At 41.6% G+C, this 26,710-nt stretch overlaps 1 protein-coding gene across 5 annotated transcripts in view; it reads left to right on the forward strand.

Annotated features, from left to right (window-relative positions):
• YAP1 (Yes1 associated transcriptional regulator) overlaps positions 1-26,710 on the forward strand; it is a 134,285-nt gene that overhangs the window by 23,518 nt on the left and 84,057 nt on the right. For all 5 annotated transcript variants that reach the window (XM_063951516.1, XM_063951517.1, XM_063951519.1 and 2 more), the window contains exon 2: positions 4,195-4,445. In XM_063951516.1, the coding sequence (XP_063807586.1) occupies positions 4,195-4,445 (251 nt within the window). The remainder of the gene's footprint in view (positions 1-4,194; positions 4,446-26,710) is intronic.

Consider the following 26,710-nt stretch of genomic DNA (forward strand, 5'->3'; position numbering starts at 1 on the left):
GTCCTCACAGAATCACAAGTGAAATAATTCACTCCACCTGTGGATCTTATAAAATGTGTCAATGAGTTATGAATACACCTGTGCAGGTGCTAGTTGACCTGGAAAACATGCACTGTGTGGGGTCCTGAGTACTGAGTTTGAGAACCTGTGCTCTATGGGGTTCAGGTTAGGCGAGTTTGCTGGCCAATCCAGCACAGTAATCCCACTGTCATTGAACCAGGTTTTGGTACTTTTGGCAGTGTGGGCAGGTGCCAAGTCCTGCTGAAAAATGAAGTCAGCATCTCCATAAAGCTTGTCTGCTGAAGGAAGCATGACATGCTCTAAAATGTCCTGGTAGATGGCTGCATTGACTCTGGACTTAATAAAGCACAGTGGACCAACACCAGCAGATGACATGGCTCCCCAAATCAACACAGACTGGAAACTTCACACTGGACTACAAACATCTTGGAATGTGTGCCTCTTCATTCTTCCTCCTAACTCTGGGACCTTGGCTTCTAAATGAGATGCAAAATTTGCCCTCATCAGAAAAGAGGACTTTGGGCCACTGAGCAACAGACCAGTTCATTTTTTTTTCTTTAGCCCAGGTAAGACGCTTCTGATGTTTGTTGTTCAGAAGTGACTTGACAAGAGGAAGACGACATTTGAAGCCCTCGTCCAGGATCCGTCTGTGTGTGGTGACTCTTAAAGCACTAACTCCAGCCTCAGTCCACTCCTTGTGAAGCTCCCCCACACTCGCCTGACCTGAACCCCATAGAGAATCTATGGGGCATAGCCAAGAGAAAGATGAGAGACATGAGACCAAACAATGCAGAAGAGCTGAAGGCCCCTATTGAAGCATCCTGGTCTTCCATAACACCTCAGCAGTGCCACAGGCTGATAGAATCCATGCCACGCCGCATTGACACAGTAATTCATGCAAAAGGGAACCAACCAAGTACTGAGTACATTTGCATGCTTATACTTTTCAGAGGGCTGACATTTCTGTATTTAAAATTCTTTTTTTATTGATTTTATGTAATATTCTAATTTTCTGAGATTTGGATTTGGGGTTTTCTTAAGCTGTAAGCCACAAACATGAAAATTATAACAAACAAAGGCTTGAAATATCTCACTTTGCATGTAATGAGTCTATATATTAGTTTCACCTTTTAAGTTGAATTACTGAAATAAATTAACTTTGCACGATATTCTCATTTTCTGAGTTTCACCTGTAATTCTTTTTCACTGTAAGGACAAGGGCATTCAACTATTACTTTGGGGGTGATTCAATTGATTTTAGACCTCCCGCTCATCAGTCACTTTTTAGATGGACAATATTCTGTTGTTCTGGCGCTTGGTCCATTTTCTTTTTCGTGCTGATTGCGGCCAAATAGATGCGTAAATCTGCTAAACCCATCTAACCTAAAGTACTAAAATAGAGGATAATATGTAGCTTATTAAATAGAAAAATATATATTTTTGCCTTTTTTTTTTTTTAATACTTTTTCAAATAAATTGTGTATAGTGTAACATCGGGGATTTATTATAGTTTAGTGATTGCCTTTTATAACCTTTTCCAGATAAATGAACTGCAGAAATGTCTTCTTCTGTGATCAATGCAGATGTATTTGTTCCTTGACTTTGGATGATATCTTATTAACCGTGGTAATTTACCCACGAGGGCGATCCAATTAACCCCGAAAGCCAGCAGTTATCGTAGATACTTTTTCATCTGCCGGAGCAGGTTAAAGTAAATCCCATATGTATTTTTGGGTGAAAATAGAAAATACGAGTGATAGAACTTGTTGCATATGATAAATGGTGTTCCAGCCAATCGGCTCCCAACTGTCATTTTTCAAATGCATAACAGTTAGGAGCTGAACACAAGACAGTTGGGAGCTGATTGGCTGGTGCACCATTTATCATATGCAAAGAGTTTTATCACTCGTTGATAAATGAGCTCCACAATATCAACCGTTTATGGGATGTATGAAGTTGTTATGGAACCTTTGCCTATGTGTATTTATGAATATTGTTGTTTTTATTATTAGATTTCTTATCTATCACTTGAAGGTCAATTTTAGTTGTTAAAGTAAATTTCATGTTGAGTTGCAGTAGAAATAAGAAAACTCAAAGTGAAGAAATGTTCATATTTTTGTATGCATGAGCGAGGTTAATGAGTAAAGTATTGTTGTTGGCTGGTCAAGACTTTTGTACTTTGGACGTGGTCTACGATTGGTGTGAACCAGTATGCTTAATGTGTATATGCACTTTAACAGCCACGTAATTTATCATATTGGGAACCTGGAAGCCCCTTATCTGGGATCTCATGGTTATATTTATGTAGTTACCGTCTCTGTTTAGCTGCCTCTGAAAAAATGACTTGCCCTGCAGCAAGTGGGAGCGAATCGGACACCTACTTTTTCCTTCTTCCACTAGGGACACTGGACGATCTTGACATTGAGGTATAGATGGGTAGTAACCGGGATCTGACACTTTATATTTCCTTTTGGTCCTAAGGTTGACAGGGTCAAAGGGTATTTTAATATAGTATGCAGTGTATTCTTCAGGTAACACCTCCTCACAGTTATTATCCTTAGTCAGTAGGGTTTTGCGTGTGTCACATTTTTAGCAGTTCGCTGGTGTTTTTATTTGCATTTCAAGATAAACTTTTAACTTTGCTGTGCCCCAGTTCCAATGGTCAGAATAAAGCATTTCATTGTAGCTTTTTTTTTTTATATTTGCCCATTTTACATAGCCTTGTACAGGTGCACTTTAAGAGGTGGGCCTGTGCAGTGGAGGCCCGCCATCTTTTGTGACCAGTGGTGCCATCTTTCCAGTGATGTCTACAGAAAGATGGTGCATGCGCAGAAGATGTTACCATTATCTGTCTCCGTACTATAGACTTTGGTCTCTCCGGTTCTGGTACCATTTTTCTGAAGACATCACTAGAATGATGGCGCCACTGGCATCAAGAATAGTGGAGTCCCAAGGAATCTGTCCTAGGTGCAGGGTGTGCCACACTGGGGCCCCGTGGGCAACACACCAGGCCACCATTATAGATACGGACAGCGGGACAGTTGGGAGGTATGCATGTGTTTATATTATTATGGGGGTCTTTGCACTATGTGTACCCTGGGTTTATAAAACCTTGCTGAATAGTTTATCAACATTAACACTGACTCATGCAAGGTGTATAGTCTTATAACGTCTGTGGTCTGAGCAGTGTGACCCCACCAGCCTTTATACGTGTCCTGTCTCTTGATATCCGTCTTTTGGCTTCTAATTTAAGTTATTTGTGGGGAGGTCAGTCGGCTTCTACCTATTAGAAGAATGTATTTGATAACTGTCCACTTCTCCACTCTTTTTAGAAAGCTTGATGCATTTCCCCCTTGGTGCTCTATATTTTACTGATGTCCTCAATATACACTCTTCAGTACTTAATATACAACAGATGGGGGATCCTTATTCCTCCGTCTAGCTTCATAGAACGCCTGTCAGCAGTGTTTGATTAGCCCCCAGCATTTGGTTCATCTGCTGTCTCTTGTAACCCTTGGCTGTTTCAATGTTCATGTTTTGATCAACTAGATCAGTTGAGTTAATCACAGGGTCTGTCCTTGTGTGTAGATTAAACGGTAACCTTTCTTTTATTGCTTATGTTTGTTACTACTTTTTGAAAACCTCAACAAAACTGCGAGGTCTATTTACTAAGCCTTGGACAGATAAAGTGGATGGAGATAAAGTACCAACCAACCAGCTCCTACCCGTCATATTTTTTTTTTAAAACACAGCCTGTAACATGGCAGTTAGGAGCTGATTGGCTGTTACTTTTTCTCCGTCCACTTTATCTCTTTTTAAGACTTAGTAAATAGACCCCTGTGTTTAAAAAAAATAAATTTAAATAAAAATAAATTAGTAAGAAAATGTGTCCTTGGCGACCTAGACCTTAGGTAGCCAGCTCATGGCTCTCCAATCTGCCAGATTTAAACACCCTCCCCCCACCTTGTTTTGCATGCTGAAATGATTCTAGTTTATTGGCTTGGCTTAAAGTGACTAGCACTCTAATTGCATGGATAATCGGTAGAATGCTGTTTCTAGAGTTAATAACCCAGAGTAAATCTTGGTGGTCAGGGTGCCTCCATTATGGGGGGATTATGACTTGTGAGCCGCCAGAAGCTGTTTTTCAAAAATACCACGTTTGCCTCCTCACAGGCCAGCACAGACGGTGGATCTGCCGGGGCGCTGACTCCGCAGCACGTACGCGCTCACTCCTCCCCAGCCTCCCTGCAGCTTGGCGCGGTTTCTCCGGGTGCGCTTTCACCACAAGGAGTGGTTTCTGCTCAAGGACCTGCCCCACCAGGCCAGCATCATCGGCAGTCTTCCTTTGAAATCCCGGATGACGTTCCCCTGCCTCCGGGATGGGAAATGGCAAAAACTCCATCAGGACAAAGATATTTTCTGAAGTGAGTCACTGTCTAATGCAGTTTCAGTACAGTCTCTCATGGCAATAATCTCTACCCACATACTGTACATGCATGTGTGGTTGTGGTTTTTATTTTTGCAGTGAATTATCCTCCCTCCCTCCCTCCCTCCTTTACATTTTTTTTTTCCCCTGAAGGTTGTTAATTTTATATTGCATTTTATGTGTTTTTATGTCTATTTTCAATGATAAGCATACATTTGTCTTGTAGTTACTACCATGATGGTTTCAAATGTTTTTTTGTTGTTTTTTTTTGTTTTTTGTTTTACCTTTTATGGATTTGTTTATAATCTTGCCAATGTTTTTCTTGACAGTGCACTTATTAGAATTGTGATCATGTTGCTAGTAATGCAATTAGAGCATGCGGCGCCATAAGTTCTAGGAACTGGTTGACCTTCTACAGGTTGAATATCCCTTATCCAAAATTCAAAATCCTGCATTTTTGGGTCCCCTACTGAGACAATGATATATATAGAGATATAGAGATATATATATATATATATATATATATATATATATATATATAATGTGTGTGTATATATGTGTGTGTGTATATATATATATATATATATATATATATATATATATATATATATATTTATTTTGGATAAGGGATACTCAACCTGTATTATTATTAATTATATTCTTAATAATACGTAACTCTGTACAGTAAGTCAATCATAATGAGAATAAATAACATGAAACAGACGGTAAATATGTCCCTGTCCAAATGATGTTTATAAAGGTGCTGCCGGTCTGTCACTAGCAGTATTTACATCACTGAGGCACCATATAGGAAACATCCTTGTGAATATTGGTTTATCCCCAAAATGATTGCCTCCATTGATGTATCAAGCAGTAAAAAGAGTGGAGAAGTTTTCCATAACATCCAGTACACATTTACGGGTGGTCTTCAGTATGCCGAATGTCGGGATCCCGGCGCACAGTATACCGGCGCCGGAATCCCGACACCCGCATACCGACAGATATTCTCCCTTGTGAGGGTCCACGACCCCCCTGGAGGGAGAATAAATAGCGTAGCGCGCCACCGTGCCCGCAGCGAGCCCGCCTGGGGCTCCTTTGCGCTCGCCACACTGTCGGTATGCTGGCGGTCGGGCTCCCGGCGCCGGTATGCTGGTCGCCGGGAGCCCGGCCGCCGGCATACCATACTACACCCCACATTTACCTGTCATTTTATAGAATGTACCTGATAAATGCGTCCTTGAAGCCAATTGGTTGCCATGGGCGACTTCTCCACTGGTCCACTTCTAAATCCTTTTCACTGCCTCATGCATCAACATCTTAATGCCCAAGGCACACTATAGCTATTTGGGGAGAAATATATATATATAGATATAGTAGAATAGCGAAGACCTAGGCGCTTCAGTACCAGTGTGCAATATTAGAAAGTTGTGAATAACAATCCTTATCTCTTTTAAGAGTAGCTGCTCATAATACAGAATGTGTGTATGGTATACACTTAGTGAAAAATAGGAAATGGGAAATATAAGCGCTTAGGAGTGATGTAACAACTTTTCAAGGGAAAGAACAGAGTGAGGTGGGTATAATTAAAACCAATGTTACTTATCTGGTTTTACACAAATTTCCAACCGTGGTTGATCATTTTGGGATTCACATGTAAAAAAGAATATAACAAAACATAGTGTGTACTGTTTCAACCGAGTAAATGTCATATATCAATATAGAGCAATCAGTTTAGGGAATATGCTTATTCCCAATTCTATAGATTTGATAGCCCAGACATTTTAAACGTAAAAAGACAACAGTTTAATATACAAGACATACAGATGGCTACACTAAAAACGTACAAGATAAAAGATATAATGAGGCTTATCTGTCCATCTAAAAGGGACTCAGCAGCAGACTGTCCCGATACATAAAAAAGCCAAAATGCATGCGTACAGGTGTTTTAAAAGTTCAAACGCTTATCTGTCCATAAGAGGAATTTCAGCATCAGCAGCATAATCCCAACGCGTTTCGTCCGTTCAAGAGCCTGGACTTCTTCAAGGGGATATGACCAGTGTATCCATAATGCTCCCATTTTATACCATTCAAGTGGAAGTAGCACATGGTTAGTCTCTGACATCACTTCCTGTTGTGATGCGTACAGTGGTCACAGAGTATGAGACAAAAAGAAGTATTGCTACATATTTGTATGCTATATTTATGAAGCAGAAGGTAGATATGTGTGCAATAAGTGCCAATTCGTGTGCAGAGTGAAAAGAATACGTGGCAGATTCTGTCCAAGAGATCCGGCGGCGGTGGAACGCAATTTGGAACGCACCGCCGTCTAGATGTGCCGTGGAACGCATCGCCATCTTTGATGCGTCACTTCCGCCGCTAGAGAAGATGGGTGGAACGCACCACCATCTTGTGTGCGGAAGTGTCCGGAAAAGTCCCCACCAGTGTTTAAAAATCACCAGCGCGAATTATGCTAATAATGTTTATTAATAGAAAAAGAAAAAGAAGGTGAATACTGACAGTTTAAAAACATTAGTGAATCTATGAGTTAGAAACGAGTGGAATGCATCGCTAATTTTATATAGTAGTGACGCCCCACCATTTTGGAAGTGGGAAAACAGGAGATTGCTTAAGGGAAAAAAAGTGCAGAGTAAGAATTAAGATGATTGTGGTAATTGTGATGTAATTTACAAGTGCGGTGAAGCATTTTAGCTGTAAAAAGATTTATCATCATCTATTAAAAGGAGGATATTTAAAACCAGCTTTGGTTTGATTTTTCAGTTATCCTTGTGGTGGTTCATGATTTGTGAAATTACGACTGAAAAAATGAAGAGAAGGGGGGGGGGGGTGAGGGGGGAGGAGGGGAAAGAAGAGGACAATAGTATTAGTCCAGATGATAATAGCAGTTAATCATCAAAGAGAAAAATATAAATATATAAAAATAATTAAATTATAAAAAAAAAAATATATATATATATATATATATATATATATATTCAATTTTTATTCTTAATAAAAGAGTGATAAAGTGACTATGTTCCCTCAGGATGATTGTGAAACTAAAGGAATGAACAGGTATATTGAAAAAGTAATAAGCAGCATTAAAGGAATGGAGCAATTTCGAAAGCTTCGTTAAGTCCTTGTGGCGACAATGTTTGAAGTTCATAAATCCAAAACATCTCCCTTTTGGAGAGTTTATTCAATATATCTCCACCTCTGTCATTAAGTTTAACGCATTCAATAGCTTTAAAGTTGATTTCTTCAGGGTTTGATCTATGTTTTTCTGTGAAGTGTCTGGATACTGTATGGTTATCGACTTTATTTTTAATATTTCTGATGTGTTCCTGTATTCGTAGCTTAAGGATCCGCTTTGTTTTGCCCACATACTTCAAACCACAGGTGCATTCTAGTAGATATATAATCATAGTGGAGTTGCAATTCAGAAAGTCTTTTATTGTATACTCCTTTGTGTTGTTGTGGTTAAAGAACTTTTTTCTGTTTGGATGGAGAAATTTGCATATGTTGCAGTTGCCGCATTTGTAACATCCATTACATCTTCCAATGGTATTTCTGGGGTTTGATGATTTAATTGGCAAGTGGCTGGGAGCCAAAATGTCCTTCAGGTTGTTAGTTTTACGAAATACTATGTCTGGTTTTGAGGGAAGAATTTCTTTGAGAATTGGATCAAGCAGAAGAATGTCCCAGTGTTTTCTGACTGATTGTTTAATTTTTTGTTCTTGATTGCTAAACGTGGTGATGAATGGAGTGAAGTTACGATCTTTCACTTGACTCTTTTTAGTGAAAAGTTCTTGTCGTGATGTGGTAGCTGTTTTTAACAGTGCTTTTTTACCTGTCATTTTATAGAATGTACCTGATAAATGCGTCCTTGAAGCCAATTGGTTGCCATGGGCGACTTCTCCACTGGTCCACTTCTAAATCCTTTTCACTGCCTCATGCATCAACATCTTAATGCCCAAGGCACACTATAGCTATTTGGGGAGAAATATATATATAGATATATATATAGATATATAGATATACAGGTTGAGTATCCCTTATCCAAAATGCTTGGGACCGGAGGTATTGTGGATATGGGATTTTTCCGTAGTTTGGAATAATTGCATACCATAATGAGATATCATGTTGATGGGACCTAAATCTAAGCACAGAATGCAGTTATGCTTCATATACACCTTATACACACAGCCTGGAGGTAATTTTAGCCAATATTTTTTATAATTTTGTGCATCAAACAAAGTGTGTCTACAGTCACACAATTCATTTATGTTTCATATACACCTTATACATACAGCCTGAAAGTCATTTAATACAATATTTTTAATAACTTTGTGTATTAAACATAGTTTGTGTACATTGAGCCATCAAAAAACAAAGTTTTCATTATCTCACTCTCACTCAAAGTCCGTATTTCGGAATATTCCGTATTTCGGAATATTTGGATATGGGATACTCAACCTGTATATAAATAAAATATATTATGTCAATTGTCCCTGCCCTGGTGTTCTCCAAAGTAAACAAATACCTCCAATGCATTGTGTGCCTGCACTCACCGGTTTTGTAATATGGAAATCACTATATATATATATATATATAATTGTCACATAAGTATCATCAACTTTATAATCTGTAATAGATTGTCATCAGTATACACAAAAGATAAAACTACGCTTACCTTATACTCCCTCACCATCACACGTGAACCCTGTCTGGCCGGAAGCAGAAGCCTGAACAGCGACACTGGTAGATGTCATCGCGTATCAGTGCGGCATGCGTTCCACACTACAGTGTAAGATCACCACGGCAACCCTGTGCAACATGTTACAATTGTGCTGGAACAAATACATATCACTTGAATTTGCATTTTATAAATATCATACCGGCATCAATATATAGAGAAGCATCTTTGTGTAACTCTACAATATATCATGCCATTAGGTTTATTCCATACCTATACCCAATCTTCATATTAATCAAACAGTAAATCGGGGGCATATATTCTCCCAGGTAATGACAATATAATGAATATGTGAATCTATACAAGCCATGACAATGATGAGATGTCTCTCAAACACTGTGGAGTGATGATATCAAGCCTGTGGATCCATTGTGCGTCACTTCATACCCTTCTATGTCCAGTTGTCCTTTTTACAATCTCAGGGGAGGGTAAGGGGGTTAGAAAGTGTAATGGGAAACCAGCTTGGCCAGTGTTGTGGTCACAAATGGCTTTTGTACGTAAACTGGTCGGTGGTGCTCCCTAGAGTCAGAAAGGAGAGTTATCACAAAGAAAGGGCCAAGGAAAATGAAGATGGTCTGGTACAAACCAGAACTGACATTGACATTGGTAGGGTATTTGCACTGATAAAGAGTGTATTTTATCTCCCCAATGACAATTTACTAATTAACTCTGAGTAAAAGTTTTAAGGTAATCACGGGACTATTTTTTGTCCACCATTGAGTGCCCCTAACAAAGAGTCTTTGTCCCTTTCTTTGCTTCATGTTTAGGTAATAAAGCCCCATGATCTCCCTGGATATGGTCGCTAGGTCGACACAGCTTAGGTCGACAGTCAGTAGGTTGACCACTGAAGGTTGACATGGTCATTAGGTCGCCATGTGCTAGGTCAAAAGGTCGACATGAGTTTAAAAAAAAGAAAAATATTTTTTTGGATTTTTCCATACTTGACGATCCACGTGGACTACGATTGGAACGGTAACCTGTGCCGAGCGAAGCGGTAGCATAGCGAGGCACCTTGCCCGAAGGATGGCGAGCGAAGCGAGCCATGTGATGGGACATGGTGCGTTAATTGGGATTCCCTGTTACTTTACGAAGAAAACGACACCGAAAAACAGTCCCAAAACTCATGTCGACATTTTCACCTGTTGACATAGTACATGTCGACCTAAGTCCCATGTCGATCTAGTGCATGTCGACCTAATGACTGTCAACCTAAGTGGAGTCGACCCATACCTGATTACCCCCCCCCCCCCCCCTCCCATGCGTAATGAAGGGATATGATTGATCATACAGTAATTAAGGCATTATACCTTATGTTTACTTGCTAGACAGTGGCGTGCCACAGAGCGTTCAATGCTGCCACTAGTTAGTGCCAAACGGATCCTTTCTTTGAGGGAACTATCACAAGTTATGGTGCCCATACACTTGTGCGATGACTCGCGACGCGACATTGCGGGGCATAGCACCGGCAGTTCAGGTGCGATGAGATCGCACCTGAACTGCCAAAGTGATTACCATGCGATCATGCAATAGATCGCATGGTAATCACGTGATCGGCACGTCACTGCCGAGTGGGAGCGGCAGGTGCCCATCGCACATCGCCGTGCGATATATCTCGTGGTTTTAAAACCACATGCAATCGCACTGCGATGTGAGAGATATTAAGTGCAGCACATAATATCTTGATGTGACATTCGAGCGGCGTGCCCGCGCATCGCGTCTCAAGGTACCGAAAATGTGCATACAATCCTTCAATTTCTCTCGCAGATGAGGTCGAAATCAAAGGTTAGCACCGATTATCTCACAAGTGTATGGGCACCATAACAGTGATGTTGAAACTGTTACCTTTACCCTGTATGCAGATGATTAAAAGGATCACCCGTAATAAGAATTCTGAGGGTAACGCTTGAGCATTTGAAACAAGGCCATTTTTTTTTTTAATTGTCCAAAAAGTTTTTTGCTGTTATTTTACCTTCAATTTGAGTAGCCACTGTCTTTTTGATTATTATTATTATTATTATTATTATTATTATTATTATTTATTATTATCATCCTTTATATGGCGCCACAAGGTTTCCACTGCGCCTTACAAAGTACATAACCAAAGTAGTGAACAATAAACAAGTGACTTGCAGTAGAATACAATAAAGGACAAGGACATGGTTAATAAACATTTCTGCATTAGCGATCATAACACTCAGATAAGCAGCAGGACATGAGCAACCAAGTATTGGGGTCACTTGTGGGGAAAAAGTGTAGATGAAAGTATAATAAAGGGATAGCACATAAGGGAAGAGGACCCTACTCGTGAGAGCTTACATTCTAAAGGGAGGGGCAAACAAGTGTCTAACAGAAGGGTTAGATGGGGGGGAAGGAGCATGGAGCAGCAGGTTAGGATGAGATCTGGAATGTATTGGTGAGGTAGTGGGTCTTTAGAGCCGGTTTGAAGATTTGTATAGAGGTGGAGAGTCTTATAGGGAGAGAGTTCCAGCGGTAGGGAGCAGCACGGGCAAAATTTTGGAGTCTGGAGTGGGAGGAAGTAATTAGTAGTCAGGATAGGCGGCATGCATTTGTTGAGCGAAGCTGGCAGGAGTGTGAAGGGAGATGAGGTCAGAGATGTAAATGGTAGAGGATTGGGTAAGGGATTTGGAAGGGGATCCGGTCTGAAGATCGACCGTGTCTAGGTCAACAATGTTTAGGTCGACCACTATAGGTCGACAGTCACTAGGTCGACATGAATGGAAGGTCGACAGGGTTTCTAGGTCGACATGTGCTAGGTCGACAGGTCTAAAGGTCGACATGAGTTTTTCACATATTTTTTTTGGGGGGGGATTTTTTCATACTTAACGATCCACGTGGACTACGATTGGAACGGTAAAGTGTGCCGAGCGAAGCGGTAGCGGAGCGAAGACACCATGCCCGGAGCATGGCGAGCGAAGCGGTGCACTAATTTGGGATCCCGGTCACTTTACGAAGAAAATGACACAAAAACAAACAAAAAACCTCATGTCGACCTTTAGACCTAGCACATGTCGACCTAGAAACCCTGTCGACCTTCCATCCATGTCGACCTAGTGACTGTCGACCTAAACATTGTCGACCTAGATACAGTCGATAAAACGAACCACACCCATTTGGAAGTGAGTGCAAGAACTTTTGTTTTGTTTTTTACCCGATATATCATTATTGCTCCTTCTAATATGGATCAGTTGGGAATAGGGTAAACCTTAAGGCATTATAGATGACAACTGTGAAAATGGGGTGTGATATGCTATACTGGCGGTCGGGTCTGGATTCCACTGCCTGGCTTCCAAGTGGTGTCGGGATTCCGGCGTCTGTCACCTGACCACATCCTGTGAAACTGCAATATAGTATTGTATTCTGTTTCCAGTGTAAATACTGTAGTGGTGATAACAACATTGCGTGTATGTGTGTGTGTGTGCATGTATATATAAGCTGCACTGCGAGGGTACAGAATTTTATTTATATATATATATATAATATACAGGTTGAGTATCCCATATCCAAATATTCCGAAATACGGACTTTTTTGAGTGAGAGTGAGATAGTGAAACCTTTGTTTTTTGATGGCTCAATGTACACAAACTTTGTTTAATACACAAAGTTATTAAAAATATTGTATTAAATGACCTTCAGGCTGTGTGTAGAAGGTGTATATGAAACATAAATGAATTGTGTGAATGTACACACACTTTGTTTAATGCACAAAGTTATAAAAAATATTGGCTAAAATGACCTTCAGGCTGTGTGTATAAGGTGTATATGTAACATAAATGCATTCTGTGCTTAGATTTAGGTCCCATCACCATGATATCTCACTATGGTATGCAATTATTCCAAAATACGGAAAAATCCCATATCCAAAATACCTCTGGTCCCAAGTTTTTTGGATAAGGGATACTCTACATATACATATATATATATATATATATATATATATATATATATATATATATATATATATATATATAAATATATATATAATTTTTTTTTTTTTTCCTTCCCCCCCCCCCTGTACCCTGGCAGTGCAGCTTCTTATTGCCTGTGAAAGTGCACATATTGATCTTTTTCTCTCTTCATCCTCTTTTTGTGGTGCCCTGGTTTCCATATTAAGGGCTCAGGTTTCATGGAGAACAATGAGGACTCTTAGACTGTAAAGTACACACAAGTCTGGCAAGCTCATCTGCAAGAGCGTTTGTTCTCCAGCAGACATCCTAAGTAAATGATTGAAATGGCTCCTAGCTGTGAAGGATCAGGCCTGATTGAGAAAAGGTCTGGATATAAACTAGGTTGTTAAGCAAAATAAAGGCTGCTTTTTAAATCTCTCCCTGCTGGGATCACATGCTGACCTGCAGAGTGCCTTAACCCTTCCGAGCTCGGCTTGAAACTTTGGTGTTGGTGCAATTAAGGGCAAATTATCCCCCCCCCCCCCCCCCCCGAAAGGAAACAATCTGCTTGATGTAGGGAGAGTGTAATTGAATTGAAATGTAATCTCAGCAGTGCAGAATGTCACAGCCTGTGGTCTGATCTGAGATGCTCTCGGTTATTCCTACTGGAAGCTTCTAACTGAGCAGGTTTCTAGGACATACTTACTGGACATAGAGGCTACCTGTGTATCTTTTAATGAAGCCTTTCCTGTAAAAAATATAATCCTTTGTTTGTATTCTCAGTTCTCTTCTGGTTCCTCCCCAGTTTGGTCTACAAGTGTGTCCACATCAGTTTAAGCCTTCCCTGGCAAATGTAGCCCTTGCAATCATGTTTCCAGGGGCCCACAATCCACTTTTTTGGGGTGTTACTCCCTTGTCGCCAGTTTTGCACTCTTCGATACTTTTGAACATTGATTCCAACTTAAAAGGGATGTTGAGTCTTGGACATATGCGCCACTTAATAGTGAAACACCTGAGAGGCTGAGTTGAACTTGAATACTCTTCTGTCACGTGCTTTTGCCTAGCTTTCTTGAAAACGCAAAACTTGTGATAGTGAAATAGTTTGAGTTTCAGCATACGGGACATCTGAATCGTTACTCAACAAATGTGTATTTTTGTTACAAGCATTGATATTACTGATCTCTCCAGCTGATGAGTAGACATAGCCTTTACCTAGTGTTCCGTTCTTTTCAGTTCTCCTGGCATCCTCAGATGTTTGGGAGTTGTGGTGTCACATCTATCGTACTTATCACACCCCTCTTCTAGGTCTTACCTGAAGGTAATGCCCATCTAGTTCTTCACCATGTACGTCTTGGGACAAAGTCAGTTGTGATGCTACTGTACCTATCCTGAGCAAAGGACACCAGGAGGTGATGAGGACTATTCCTGGGGAATACTGTTGTGTATGTGGCCTCTCCACTTCCAGTCATCAATAATTCTATAAATATGAGGAATATAGATTCCAGCTAAGCTTTACACTATCAACACCAGAAGGAACATCCGACAATTGTAGCAGCTCGATTCGCACCATTTGCCCCTGGCCCGATTCATACCCCCTTTGCTCACAAATGCCCGCTACCCCATGGAGTAGCCAACACTTTTGAGCAAGATTCTGCCGATGGGTGTGGTGGGTGTCTCAGGAATTTGGCCGGGTGAGATCACTCCGGCAATTGAATTCCCCTATTACACAATTCCAAGTTATTTTGGGTTTTCAAGGATTGTAAAGCCCCCTGAGGGAGTGCTATATTATTTTTGAATATATTGTTTTGCTTGCCTTGCTGAACTGGGTTTAAAGCTGCAGCAATCCTCCAATTCACATGGTAAGTGAGCAATATCTGTTGGGATCATGGCTTCTATAGCCAGGATTGAGGGCTACCTCCAAATGCGTAGCGTAGGAAATGCCAATGGTCTGGGATACCAGCGGTCAGAAGACTGACCGAGGCATTGCAATGCTTAGAGTCCCGACATGGGCAAGTTAAGTATACTTACCTTGCTCCAATTCCCCTTCAAACCCCCCCCTTCACACAGCCTAACCCTACCCCTACCCCCTGCATCCTAACCCCCCACCCCCCGGCGCCAGCATTCCATTCAGTGTTGGGATTCCGGCGTCTGTATTTCAACTGCCAGGATCCTGACCGGATCTCCTCAAAGCAGCATGATATAGTCCTCAATTAAGTGATAGGCCACTAAGTCTATGTAAAATGTAATTGTTTCTAGTAGTGACGCCCTACTTGAGTCACTGTAGGTTTGTGTTCTCCTTTATTGCATGATGCACTTACAGTAATCTTGCTTTTCGCTGGATTCATGATAGTACCGTATCAGGAAATGATTTGTTACAATTTATTACAATAAATCTATTCCTCTCACTGTGACCGTGGTAACTTCCTAGTGTGTTTTTAATTCTGCATTCTTTCCGGGCTTTAGAGGTATTGCATGTCTGAGACTACTTTTTATAAAATATGTCTGTTTGCTGTCTTTTACACTAAAACTTTTTGTACTTTTTATCTAGAACAGACATTTTGAAGTAGCGTTAATTAGTAAGATGATTGCAGGTAGCTTTTGAAACAAATTAAACATTTTCTTTCATAAGTTTCCTTAGTGGAATAAGTGATATAACAGTATTTAAAAAAAAAATATATATATATGTTTTTGGGGAGTTTTTGAGGCTGTGCGTGTGATCCTGTGCGCAACAGCAATGCTCCTTACTTCCTGCGGCCATGCTGCACCAGGAAGGCGTCTCAATACAAATCCAGGCGGCAGCGACATTTGCATATTTTCACACAGCCGCTGCAAGTACATTTGCGTACATCTTCAAATCAGACCATTAGACCCTTTTTGGTTTTGAGTCACTATTTGGTCTTTAATATAACCTATCTCTTGAAGATATAGTTTTATAAATGGGCAATTCCATTTGTGACAGACACGACAAATGATTCACTGCAAGAATGATTTTTTTTTTCATTAATAAAATATCAGAAGTTCTGCAAACTATGCTAGTTATAAACTATAATCATTCAGTTAACTGTTAAAGTAACAGGGAAGTTTAATTCTGTAATTATCAGAATTATACAGGTACAGGTTGAGTATCCCTTATCCAAAATGCTTGGGACCAGAGGTATTTTGGATATCGGATTTTTCCGTATTTTGGAATAATTGCATACCATAATGAGATATCATGGCGATGGGACCCAAGTCTAAGCACAGAATGCATTTATGTTTCATATACACCTTATACACACAGCCTGAAGGGAATTTTAGCCAATATTTTTAGTAACTTTGTGCATTAAACAAAGTGTGTCTACATTCACACAATTCATTTATGTTTCATATACACCTTATACACAGTCTGAATGTCATTTTAATACAATATTTTTAATAACTGTGTGTATTAAACAAAGTTTGTGTACATTGAGCCATCAGAAAACAAAAGTTTCACTAAATCACTCTCTCTCAAAAAAGTCCGTATTTCGGATATTTGGATATGGGATACTCAACCTGTACAAATATTATGTGACACACGACACTGAACGGGAACACAAATTCAGGATGAGTATAACTTCCTTCCAAATCTTCCAAAATATGAAACCTACAGTTCCATGACTTAACACCTTAACACTGAGAATGATAGAGTTGTTGGGTAAAGAAGAGAAGAAATTTCAAGTATTTGTAAATATTTTATTAAACATTATTCCTGTGACAGACACGACATGTTCCAAAATACTTGCAAAAACCATTTAAATCTGTCAATTAAACTACATCATTATCAAAGCTAACATCTTGAAAATGCAGTTTAAGCCTATTATTATTATTATTATTATTAGTTATCTCCAACATTATTTAATATAAGGACAATTACATACCTGTAAACAGTTGTCAAATAAGGCACAAAATCACCACAGCTTTCCACAGACTGCCATCTTGAATAAACAATGCTGCCAAACTATGATTTATGAAAAACAGGTGTTTATCTTTGGTTTTACAAAATATTAACTTCTGAGAATATAAAGTTTCACTACAAGATTAATTGTGGCCACTTTCAGGAAAAGATGTTCTGGTTGACATAATCATGGAATTACCCAAATATAATACTTCAAGGAATAAATATATAGCAAGAATAAGTTGCTGTCCTAAAGCCTAGTAAATTACATATGAAGGACTTCATTCGGTAAGGATTGCAAAATTTGCGAATCCGTCCGATTATCAGAAAACTGCACAGCGTTCGCATTGCGCAAGTAAAAATATCAACAAATTGCTTACACATTGTGATCACAATGTTGCCACTGTTTGATTGACAGAAAGAAAAAAATCTTTGATGTTCCAGCAATTGCGTGTGGTTTTGTGATCAGCCCACATATTGCGATGCATTCGCAATTTCTGCAATGGCCGTTTTTCCTTTATTTCTGGGTGGCAATTATTTGATCGCAGCAACTGCTTTTTAGCAGAAGTTTGGTACAGATCAAACAAATTGTAACCATTACCTTAAAATTAAAAACAACAATGTTGAATTTTCAGATTTTAGAAATTCCTTTGTGTATGTGCAATTCATATTAGACATAGAAAGTTCTAACACAAATAATTTTTAAAACAGTTGATTTGCCACCATATTAAAGATCTAGATAGCCCCACTTTGCCTCCAACGTGTGCCCAGTTGTATGTGTTAATCACCACCATTTTAGGGAGTGTCTACCTTTTTCTACATGCGGGTTTTTCCAGTTTAATAGAATTTTTACTAGAAGTACGAACAGGTGAGTGTCACAGATCTGGTTCTCCGGCTGCGTTGATTGCGTGGAACAATGTAAGATTTCTGAGCGCTGACACCAAATGTGTGTGTGAGTGGCTGTCTCTACACTTAGCGATGTTGTAGTCAGAAAAGTGCGGTCTTCTTAGTCCCCGGGAGCTGATGTTTTTATGGCGCCACAAGGGTTCCACAGCGCTAAACAAATGAGCAAAACAAGAAACCAGCGACTTATGGTACAAGACATTGCAGGACAGGTACCAGGTATATAGACATTGGTGCATCGGCAGACATGACACTGAAATAAGCATCAGGGTAGCAGAAACTAAGGGTTAGGTACTTTTATAGGGATTATGGTGTAGAAGATAGTCTAAGTAAGAGAAGGAAAAACATGAGAGAAGAGGGCCCTTCTCGTGAGAGCTTACATTCTGAAGTTGGTTCACATAGACTGATTGTTCTTGAAGCCTTTAGGCTGTATAAATTCTACATTGCATAATAATCCCCAGTTTGTCCAGTGGGACCAGTGGGTTCCTCCCTGTGCGGCCAGCGAGCCACAAGTGGCTCACCTCCGCCATTATTGTGGACCCTGAGCAAGTTACTAGCCTCACGTGTTGACTGCAGAATATCCTCGGATCGTTGTCTGAGCAGATGTCTAGGCAGGCCACAATCCAACACTGAGAGGTGAAGTGTGCTCACTCCTGGTCTGAGCAGAATAGGGCCGTGCAGTGGGGTGGCAGCTGAAGGTAAGTGTGGACAATGAGAGGCCAGTGGTAGATGCATGGAGAGGCAATGTAAGACTTAAAAGTAGGGTAAGGATTGTATATATGTGTATAGTGCAGTGTTTTATGCATTAGTGTTATATGATTAATGTATTGTTGGCTTCTCATAATTCAGTTGGGATGCTGCCCACTTGTACTGGTTAGTGGCTCTTGAAAAAAATTATCCCACTGGTTTAGATGATAGTGAACCATTGTTCTAAGTGAGGATGGGGGGGATTTAATTGTATTCTTTCACATGTAACGCCAATCTAAAATGATGGAAGCAATTCAACTGTATGTGCCCCTGGGCGCAAGTGCCGCATTTTCACATCCAATTCACCAGGATTAGCCGCGTAAAGCGCTTTTCCCATGCAGACTACAATACACGCTTGAATTAAGGCCACCAAAAGCCCTACTTTAGTTGGATTTCTGCCCACACCCTCCTGAAATGGGAGCAGAATTCAAAATCTAAAGTAGGACTGCGATAAGTGATGGGCACTCAAAAACAATTTAAGAGCTCCGCCCACTTTAGAAGGAAGCGACAGGCGTCCCAAAAACAATTACATTCCCTCCCTAATACTAAAAATATTTGGTCTGTCTCTTTCCGGTAATTAACACCCCACAACACTACAACCTCTCTCTAAGTGCCTAGTTGATATGAACTAGCCTAAAGTCCATTGTGACGCAATATTATTTAGGACGTCTAACAGATGTTTATCCATAAGAACAATCCATTAGATCTATTTAGTATAATTCAAGATGAGTCTACTGCCACAGAATACAAAGCTAAAACCAAAATCCCCATATGAATATTCTGGTTTCCTGGAATCCAAATTGGATATCGTTTTATGTAACCATGTGTTTCAAATCATAACGAATATATTTGTACCAGAATTTACCACCTATTAGATGCAGTAACTAAAGTCACAGAAATGTCATCCCCAACTGGGATGTTCTATGTGTGTATGTGTATACATTAGTTGAATGTTTTTCCGGGGACCTGTACCAGATATCCCCTCACCAGAGAATCACCCAAAAGAGAGGCCCAGGGCCAATTAGTACCAGTTATTGGTATATTATCACAGGTTTTAAACATACACATTAAAACATCTGTACAGAGATAAAATTTGTAGATCAGTGAGAAATGTCCAGAATATGAAGATGGCAAGTTAGATCCTCCCTCACCTTAACAAGGTGTGAGCTCAATAGGGAGAATCTTCACAGACTGGATTATTAACTTGTAACTGACAAATTCTACGCATTTCGTCTAATCGACTTCATCAGGGGTAGTTTAGTAATAAAGGCAGGACCAAGTACGAAGTTGGAATATATACAAATGGTCATGCAGCCTGGATATATTAGTTATAAAACCAATTTAGGTTTTTAGATCCCAATAGCTTTGATGGAGCTCATCAACTAATAGGTAGTGTGCATATATAGGTGTCTTTGAAGATAACAATTGTTTGATAAATTCTGCGAGCGCACAAAAGACTTTCTCTGACGTCCTAGTGGATGCTGGGAACTCCGAAAGGACCATGGGGAATAGCGGCTCCGCAGGAGACTGGGCACAACTAAAGAAAGCTTTTAGGTCACCTGGTGTGCACTGGCTCCTCCCACTATGACCCTCCTCCAAGCCTCAGTTAGATTTTGTGCCCGGCCGAGGTTGGATGCACACTAGGGGCTCTCCTGAGCTTCTAAAAAGAAAGTATATAATTAGGTTTTTTATTTTACAGTGAGACCTGCTGGCAACAGGCTCACTGCAGCGAGGGACTAAGGGGAGAAGAAGCGAACCTACCTGCTTGCAGCTAGCTTGGGCTTCTTAGGCTACTGGACACCATTAGCTCCAGAGGGATCGACCGCATGGAACTGGCCTTGGTGTTCGGTCCCGGAGCCGCGCCGCCGTCCCCCTTACAGAGCCAGAAGCAAGAAGAGGTCCGGAAAATCGGCAGCAGAAGACATCCGTCTTCACCAAGGTAGCGCACAGCACTGCAGCTGTGCGCCATTGCTCCTCATACACACTTCACACTCCGGTCACTGAGGGTGCAGGGCGCTAGGGGGGGGGGCGCCCTGAGCAGCAATAAAAACACCTTGGCTGGCAAAAATACCACAATATATAGCCCCAGAGGCTATATATGTGATAATTACCCCTGCCAGAATCCATAAAAAAGCGGGAGAAAAGTCCGCGAAAAAGGGGCGGAGCTATCTCCCTCAGCACACTGGCGCCATTTCTCCCTCACCGCTCCACTGGAAGGAAGCTCCCTGGCTCTCCCCTGCAGTCTACACTACAGAAAAGGGTAAAAAAGAGAGGGGGGGCACTAAATTTAGGCGCAGTATATATAACAGCAGCTATAGGGGATATAATTCAGTTAGTCCCTGCATTATATAGCGCTCTGGTGTGTGCTGGCATACTCTCACTCTGTCTCCCCAAAGGGCTTTTGTGGGTCCTGTCCTCTGTTAGAGCATTCCCTGTGTGTGTGTGCGGTGTGTCGGTACGGCTGTGTCGACATGTTTGATGAGGATAATGATGTGGAGGCGGATCAGATGCCTATAGAAGGGATGTCACCCCCTGCGGGGCAGACACCTGAGTGGATGGACTTATGGAAGGAATTGCGGGCACGTGTCGACTCCTTACACACAAAATTTGACGACATGCCAAATGCGGGACAGCCGGCTTCTCAGCTCGTGCCTGTCCAGGCGTCTCAAAGGCCATCGGGGGCTCTAAAACGCCCGCTACCTCAGATGGCAGACGCGGATGTCGACACTGATACTGACACCAGTGTCGACGACGATGAGTGTAGTCTAATGTCCACTAAGGCCATTCGTTGCATGATTGAAGCAATGAAAGAGGTGTTGCAAATTTCTGATATAAACCCAGGTACCACTAAAAAGGGTATTATGTTTGGGGAGAAAAAACTACCCGTAGTTTTTCCCCCATCAGAAGAATTAAATGAAAAGATTATACTTAGACCAGCTATTGCGTCAGCATGGATGTGCAGTGCTGCCGCTGCGTGGTCAGATTCCCTGTCAGAAAATATTGACACCCTAGACAGGGACACTATTCTGCTAACCATAGAGCATATAAAAGACTCAGTCTTATACATGAGAGATGCACAGAGGGTGATCTGCCGGCTGGCATCTAAAATAAGTGTATTGTCCATTTCTGCTAGGAGAGGCTTATGGACTCGCCAGTGGACAGGGGATGCAGATTCAAAAAGGCACATGGAAGTTTTGCCTTATAAGGGTGAGGAGTTATTTGGGGATGGTCTCTCGGACCTAGTTTCCACAGCAACTGCTGGGAAGTCAGCATTTTTACCCCATGTTCCCTCACAGCCTAAAAAGGCGCCGTTTTATCAGGTACAGTCCTTTCGGACTCAGAAAAACAGGCGTGGAAAAGGCGGGTCCTTTCTGTCCAGAGGCAGAGGTAGGGGAAAAAGGCTGCAACAAACAGCAGGTTCCCAGGAGCAAAAGTCCTCCCCCGCTTCTTCCAAGTCCGCCGCATGACTGTGGGGCTCCACAGGCGGAGCCAGGTACGGTGGGGGGCCGCCTCAAAAATTTCAGCGATCAGTGGGCTCGCTCACAGGTGGATCCCTGGATCCTGCAAATAGTATCTCAAGGGTACAAACTGGAATTCGAGGCGTCTCCACCCCACCGGTTCCTAAAATCTGCCTTGCCGATTACTCCTTCAGACAGGGAGGCTGTGCTAGCGGCAATTCACAAGCTGTATTCCCAGCAGGTGATAATCAAGGTGCCCCTACTTCAACAAGGACGGGGTTACTATTCCACACTGTTTGTGGTACCGAAACTGGACGGTTCGGTGAGACCCATTTTAAATTTGAAATCCTTGAACACATACATAAAAAAATTCAAGTTCAAGATGGAATCGCTCAGGGCGGTTATTGCAAGCCTGGACGAGGGGGATTACATGGTATCCCTGGACATCAAGGATGCTTACCTGCATGTCCCCATTTACTATCCTCACCAGGAGTACCTCAGATTTGTGGTACAGGATTGCCATTACCAATTCCAGACGCTGCCGTTTGGACTCTCCACGGCACCGAGGGTGTTTACCAAGGTAATGGCGGAAATGATGATACTCCTTCGAAGAAAGGGAGTTTTAATTATCCCGTACTTGGACGATCTCCTAATAAAGGCGAGGTCCAAGGAGCAGTTGTTGGTGGGAGTAGCACTATCTCAGGAGGTGCTACACCAGCACGGTTGGATTCTGAATATTCCAAAATCACAGCTGGTTCCGACGACACGTCTACTGTTCCTGGGTATGATTCTGGATACAGTCCAGAAAAAAGTGTTTCTCCCGGAGGAGAAAGCCAAGGAGCTGTCATCTCTAGTCAGAGACCTCCTGAAACCAAAACAGGTATCGGTGCATCACTGCACGCGGGTCCTGGGAAAGATGGTGGCTTCTTACGAAGCAATTCCTTTCGGCAGGTTCCATGCCAGAATCTTTCAGTGGGACCTGTTGGACCAATGGTCCGGATCGCATCTTCAGATGCATCGCCTAATAACCCTGTCTCCAAGAACCAGGGTGTCTCTGCTGTGGTGGCTGCAGAGTGCTCATCTTCTAGAGGGCCGCAGATTCGGCATACAGGACTGGGTCCTGGTGACCACGGATGCCAGCCTTCGAGGCTGGGGGGCAGTCACACAGGGAAGAAACTTCCAAGGACTATGGTCGAGTCAGGAGACTTCCCTACACATAAATATTCTGGAACTAAGGGCCATTTACAATGCCCTAAGTCAGGCAAAATCCCTGCTTCTACACCAGCCGGTACTGATCCAGTCAGACAACATCACGGCAGTCGCCCATGTAAATCGACAGGGCGGCACAAGAAGCAGGATGGCAATGGCAGAAGCCACAAGGATTCTCCGATGGGCGGAAAATCACGTACTAGCACTGTCGGCAGTGTTCATTCCGGGAGTGGACAACTGGGAAGCAGACTTTCTCAGCAGGCACGACCTCCACCCGGGAGAGTGGGGACTTCATCCAGAAGTCTTCACGCTGATTGTAAATCGATTGGAACGGCCACAGGTGGACATGATGGCGTCCCGCCTAAACAAAAAACTAGAGAGATATTGCACCAGGTCAAGGGACCCTCAGGCGATAGCTGTGGACGCTCTAGTGACACCGTGGGTGTACCAGTCAGTTTATGTGTTCCCTCCTCTGCCTCTCATACTAAGGGTACTGAGAATAATAAGAAAACGAGGAGTAAGAACAATACTCGTGGTTCCGGATTGGCCAAGACGAGCGTGGTACCCGGAACTTCAAGAGATGATCTCAGAGGACCCATGGCCTCTGCCGCTCAGACAGGACCTGCTGCAGCAGGGGCCCTGTCTGTTCCAAGACTTACCGCGGCTGCGTTTGACGGCATGGCGGTTGAACGCCGGATCCTGAAGGAAAAGGGCATTCCGGAGGAAGTCATTCCTACGCTGATTAAAGCCAGGAAAGATGTAACTGCAAAGCATTATCACCGCATATGGCGGAAATATGTTGCTTGGTGTGAGGCCAAAAAGGCCCCAACAGAGGAATTTCAACTAGGTCGATTTCTGCATTTCCTACAAGCAGGAGTGACTATGGGCCTGAAATTAGGCTCCATTAAGGTACAGATCTCGGCTCTGTCGATTTTCTTCCAGAAAGAACTAGCTTAACTACCTGAAGTTCAGACGTTTGTGAAAGGAGTGCTGCATATTCAGCCCCCGTTTGTGCCTCCAGTGGCACCTTGGGATCTCAACGTGGTGTTGAGTTTCTTAAAATCACATTGGTTTGAGCCACTTAAAACCGTGGATCTAAAATATCTCACGTGGAAAGTGGTCATGTTATTGGCCTTGGCTTCAGCCAGGCGTGTGTCAGAATTGGCAGCTTTGTCATGTAAAAGCCCTTATCTGATTTTCCATATGGATAGGGCGGAATTGAGGACTCGTTCCCAGTTTCTCCCTAAGGTGGTATCAGCTTTTCACTTGAACCAACCTATTGTGGTGCCTGCGGCTACTAGGGACTTGGAGGATTCCAAGTTACTGGACGTAGTCAGGGCCTTGAAAATTTATGTTTCCAGGACGGCTAGAGTCAGGAAGACTGACTCGCTATTTATCCTGTATGCACCCAACAAACTGGGTGCTCCTGCTTCTAAGCAGACTATTGCTCGCTGGATTTGTAGCATAATTCAGCTGGCGCATTCTGCGGCTGGACTGCCGCATCCTAAATCAGTAAAAACCCATTCCACAAGGAAGGTGGGCTCATCTTGGGCGGCTGCCCGAGGGGTCTCGGCTTTACAACTTTGCCGAGCTGCTACTTGGTCAGGGGCAAACACGTTTGCAAAATTCTACAAATTTGATACCCTGGCTGAGGAGGACCTGGAGTTCTCTCATTCGGTGCTGCAGAGTCATCCGCACTCTCCCGCCCGTTTGGGAGCTTTGGTATAATCCCCATGGTCCTTTCGGAGTTCCCAGCATCCACTAGGACGTCAGAGAAAATAAGATTTTACTCACCGGTAAATCTATTTCTCGTAGTCCGTAGTGGATGCTGGGCGCCCATCCCAAGTGCGGATTGTCTGCAATACTTGTACATAGTTATTGTTAACTAAAGGGTTATTGTTGAGCCATCTGTTGAGAGGCTCAGTTGTTTTCATACTGTTAAACTTGGTATAGTATCACGAGTTATACGGTGTGATTGGTGTGGCTGGTAGGAGTCTTACCCGGGATTCAAAATCCTTCCTTATTATGTCAGCTCGTCCGGGCACAGTGTCCTAACTGAGGCTTGGAGGAGGGTCATAGTGGGAGGAGCCAGTGCACACCAGGTGACCTAAAAGCTTTCTTTAGTTGTGCCCAGTCTCCTGCGGAGCCGCTATTCCCCATGGTCCTTTCGGAGTTCCCAGCATCCACTACGGACTACGAGAAATAGATTTACCGGTGAGTAAAATCTTATTTTAAAATGTAACCGTTAAGATTCAACCAGCAACCGAATACAAACAGTAATAACATTTATTGTACAATTATTCATAGTACAAATTCATAACATATGTACAAATAGGCAAACCCTACAGAACTATCGGTTTCTGGGGATTGCGGCCTTTTAAAAGAGAATTATACTCTGTAACCGACGCGTTATCGTCCTTATAAGGACTTCATCAGGGAAAATCTGTTTTAAAGCTGGTATAATGAGGAGGAAAAAGAAGAGAAACAATATTTGTAATCAGAAAATAAAGTATATTACATTATTTTCATTCATAAGATTATAAAATTTAGAATGGAATTATTTATCAGATGGTTTACAATTTAGAAAAAAAAACATCCAGTCCTTTACAATATTTACTCAATTAACATATAAGTAAACATAGGTACTTTAACATAGAGATATGCAAAATGTACCTTTACAAAATTGCATAATTATATAATTAAATACATAAAAAAGGTCTTGGAACATTGAAGTAACAGTCTGTTTGTTCTTCTGTTTTACCCACAAAAAACTCTTTAGAAGCCACCGTCCAAGAATAGTGCGGCATGTCCTCAAATGTTGAGGAAGATTCACACATGAGCTGGATATCCGAGTGCTACCTATAGACAATAATTATATATCATATTTTGACCCACTTTCCAAATGTGCAGTGATAGAGAAAAAGAAATTAACTTACTGGTGATTATATAACAAATAAATTGGATCCTATGGTTGGCCCAATCTCACCAATGCTCTAAAGCTTTATAGTAGACCAAAAGTGATTCTCTATAAAAGATCAAATAATTAGTTTAAGATAGTTTAATATACCTAATTATCTTAGGTTCAATGGAAAATATTACTCGTGCATAGTGTATATTACTTCTGGGGGAAAACAGTCTTTTAACAAAGGCTATGTTTGTGTGATGTCCCACTATAAGTCAATTTAAATGCAATTAAATTAATTGATTATTTTATAAAGTAGTTTTAAAGTGCAAAATATTATTGAGAATAAAATTTACATACCAGAATTTAGATATGTTAGAATTATAGTGCACACTGCAAATAATTAGAACAAATAAGTAATTAATTCTTATTAGATGAAACTATTATATTGTAAGGCATAGTTTACAATG

The sequence above is a fragment of the Pseudophryne corroboree genome, chromosome 2 (genome assembly GCF_028390025.1).
Source record: "Pseudophryne corroboree isolate aPseCor3 chromosome 2, aPseCor3.hap2, whole genome shotgun sequence".
Taxonomy (NCBI): Eukaryota; Metazoa; Chordata; class Amphibia; order Anura; family Myobatrachidae; genus Pseudophryne; species Pseudophryne corroboree.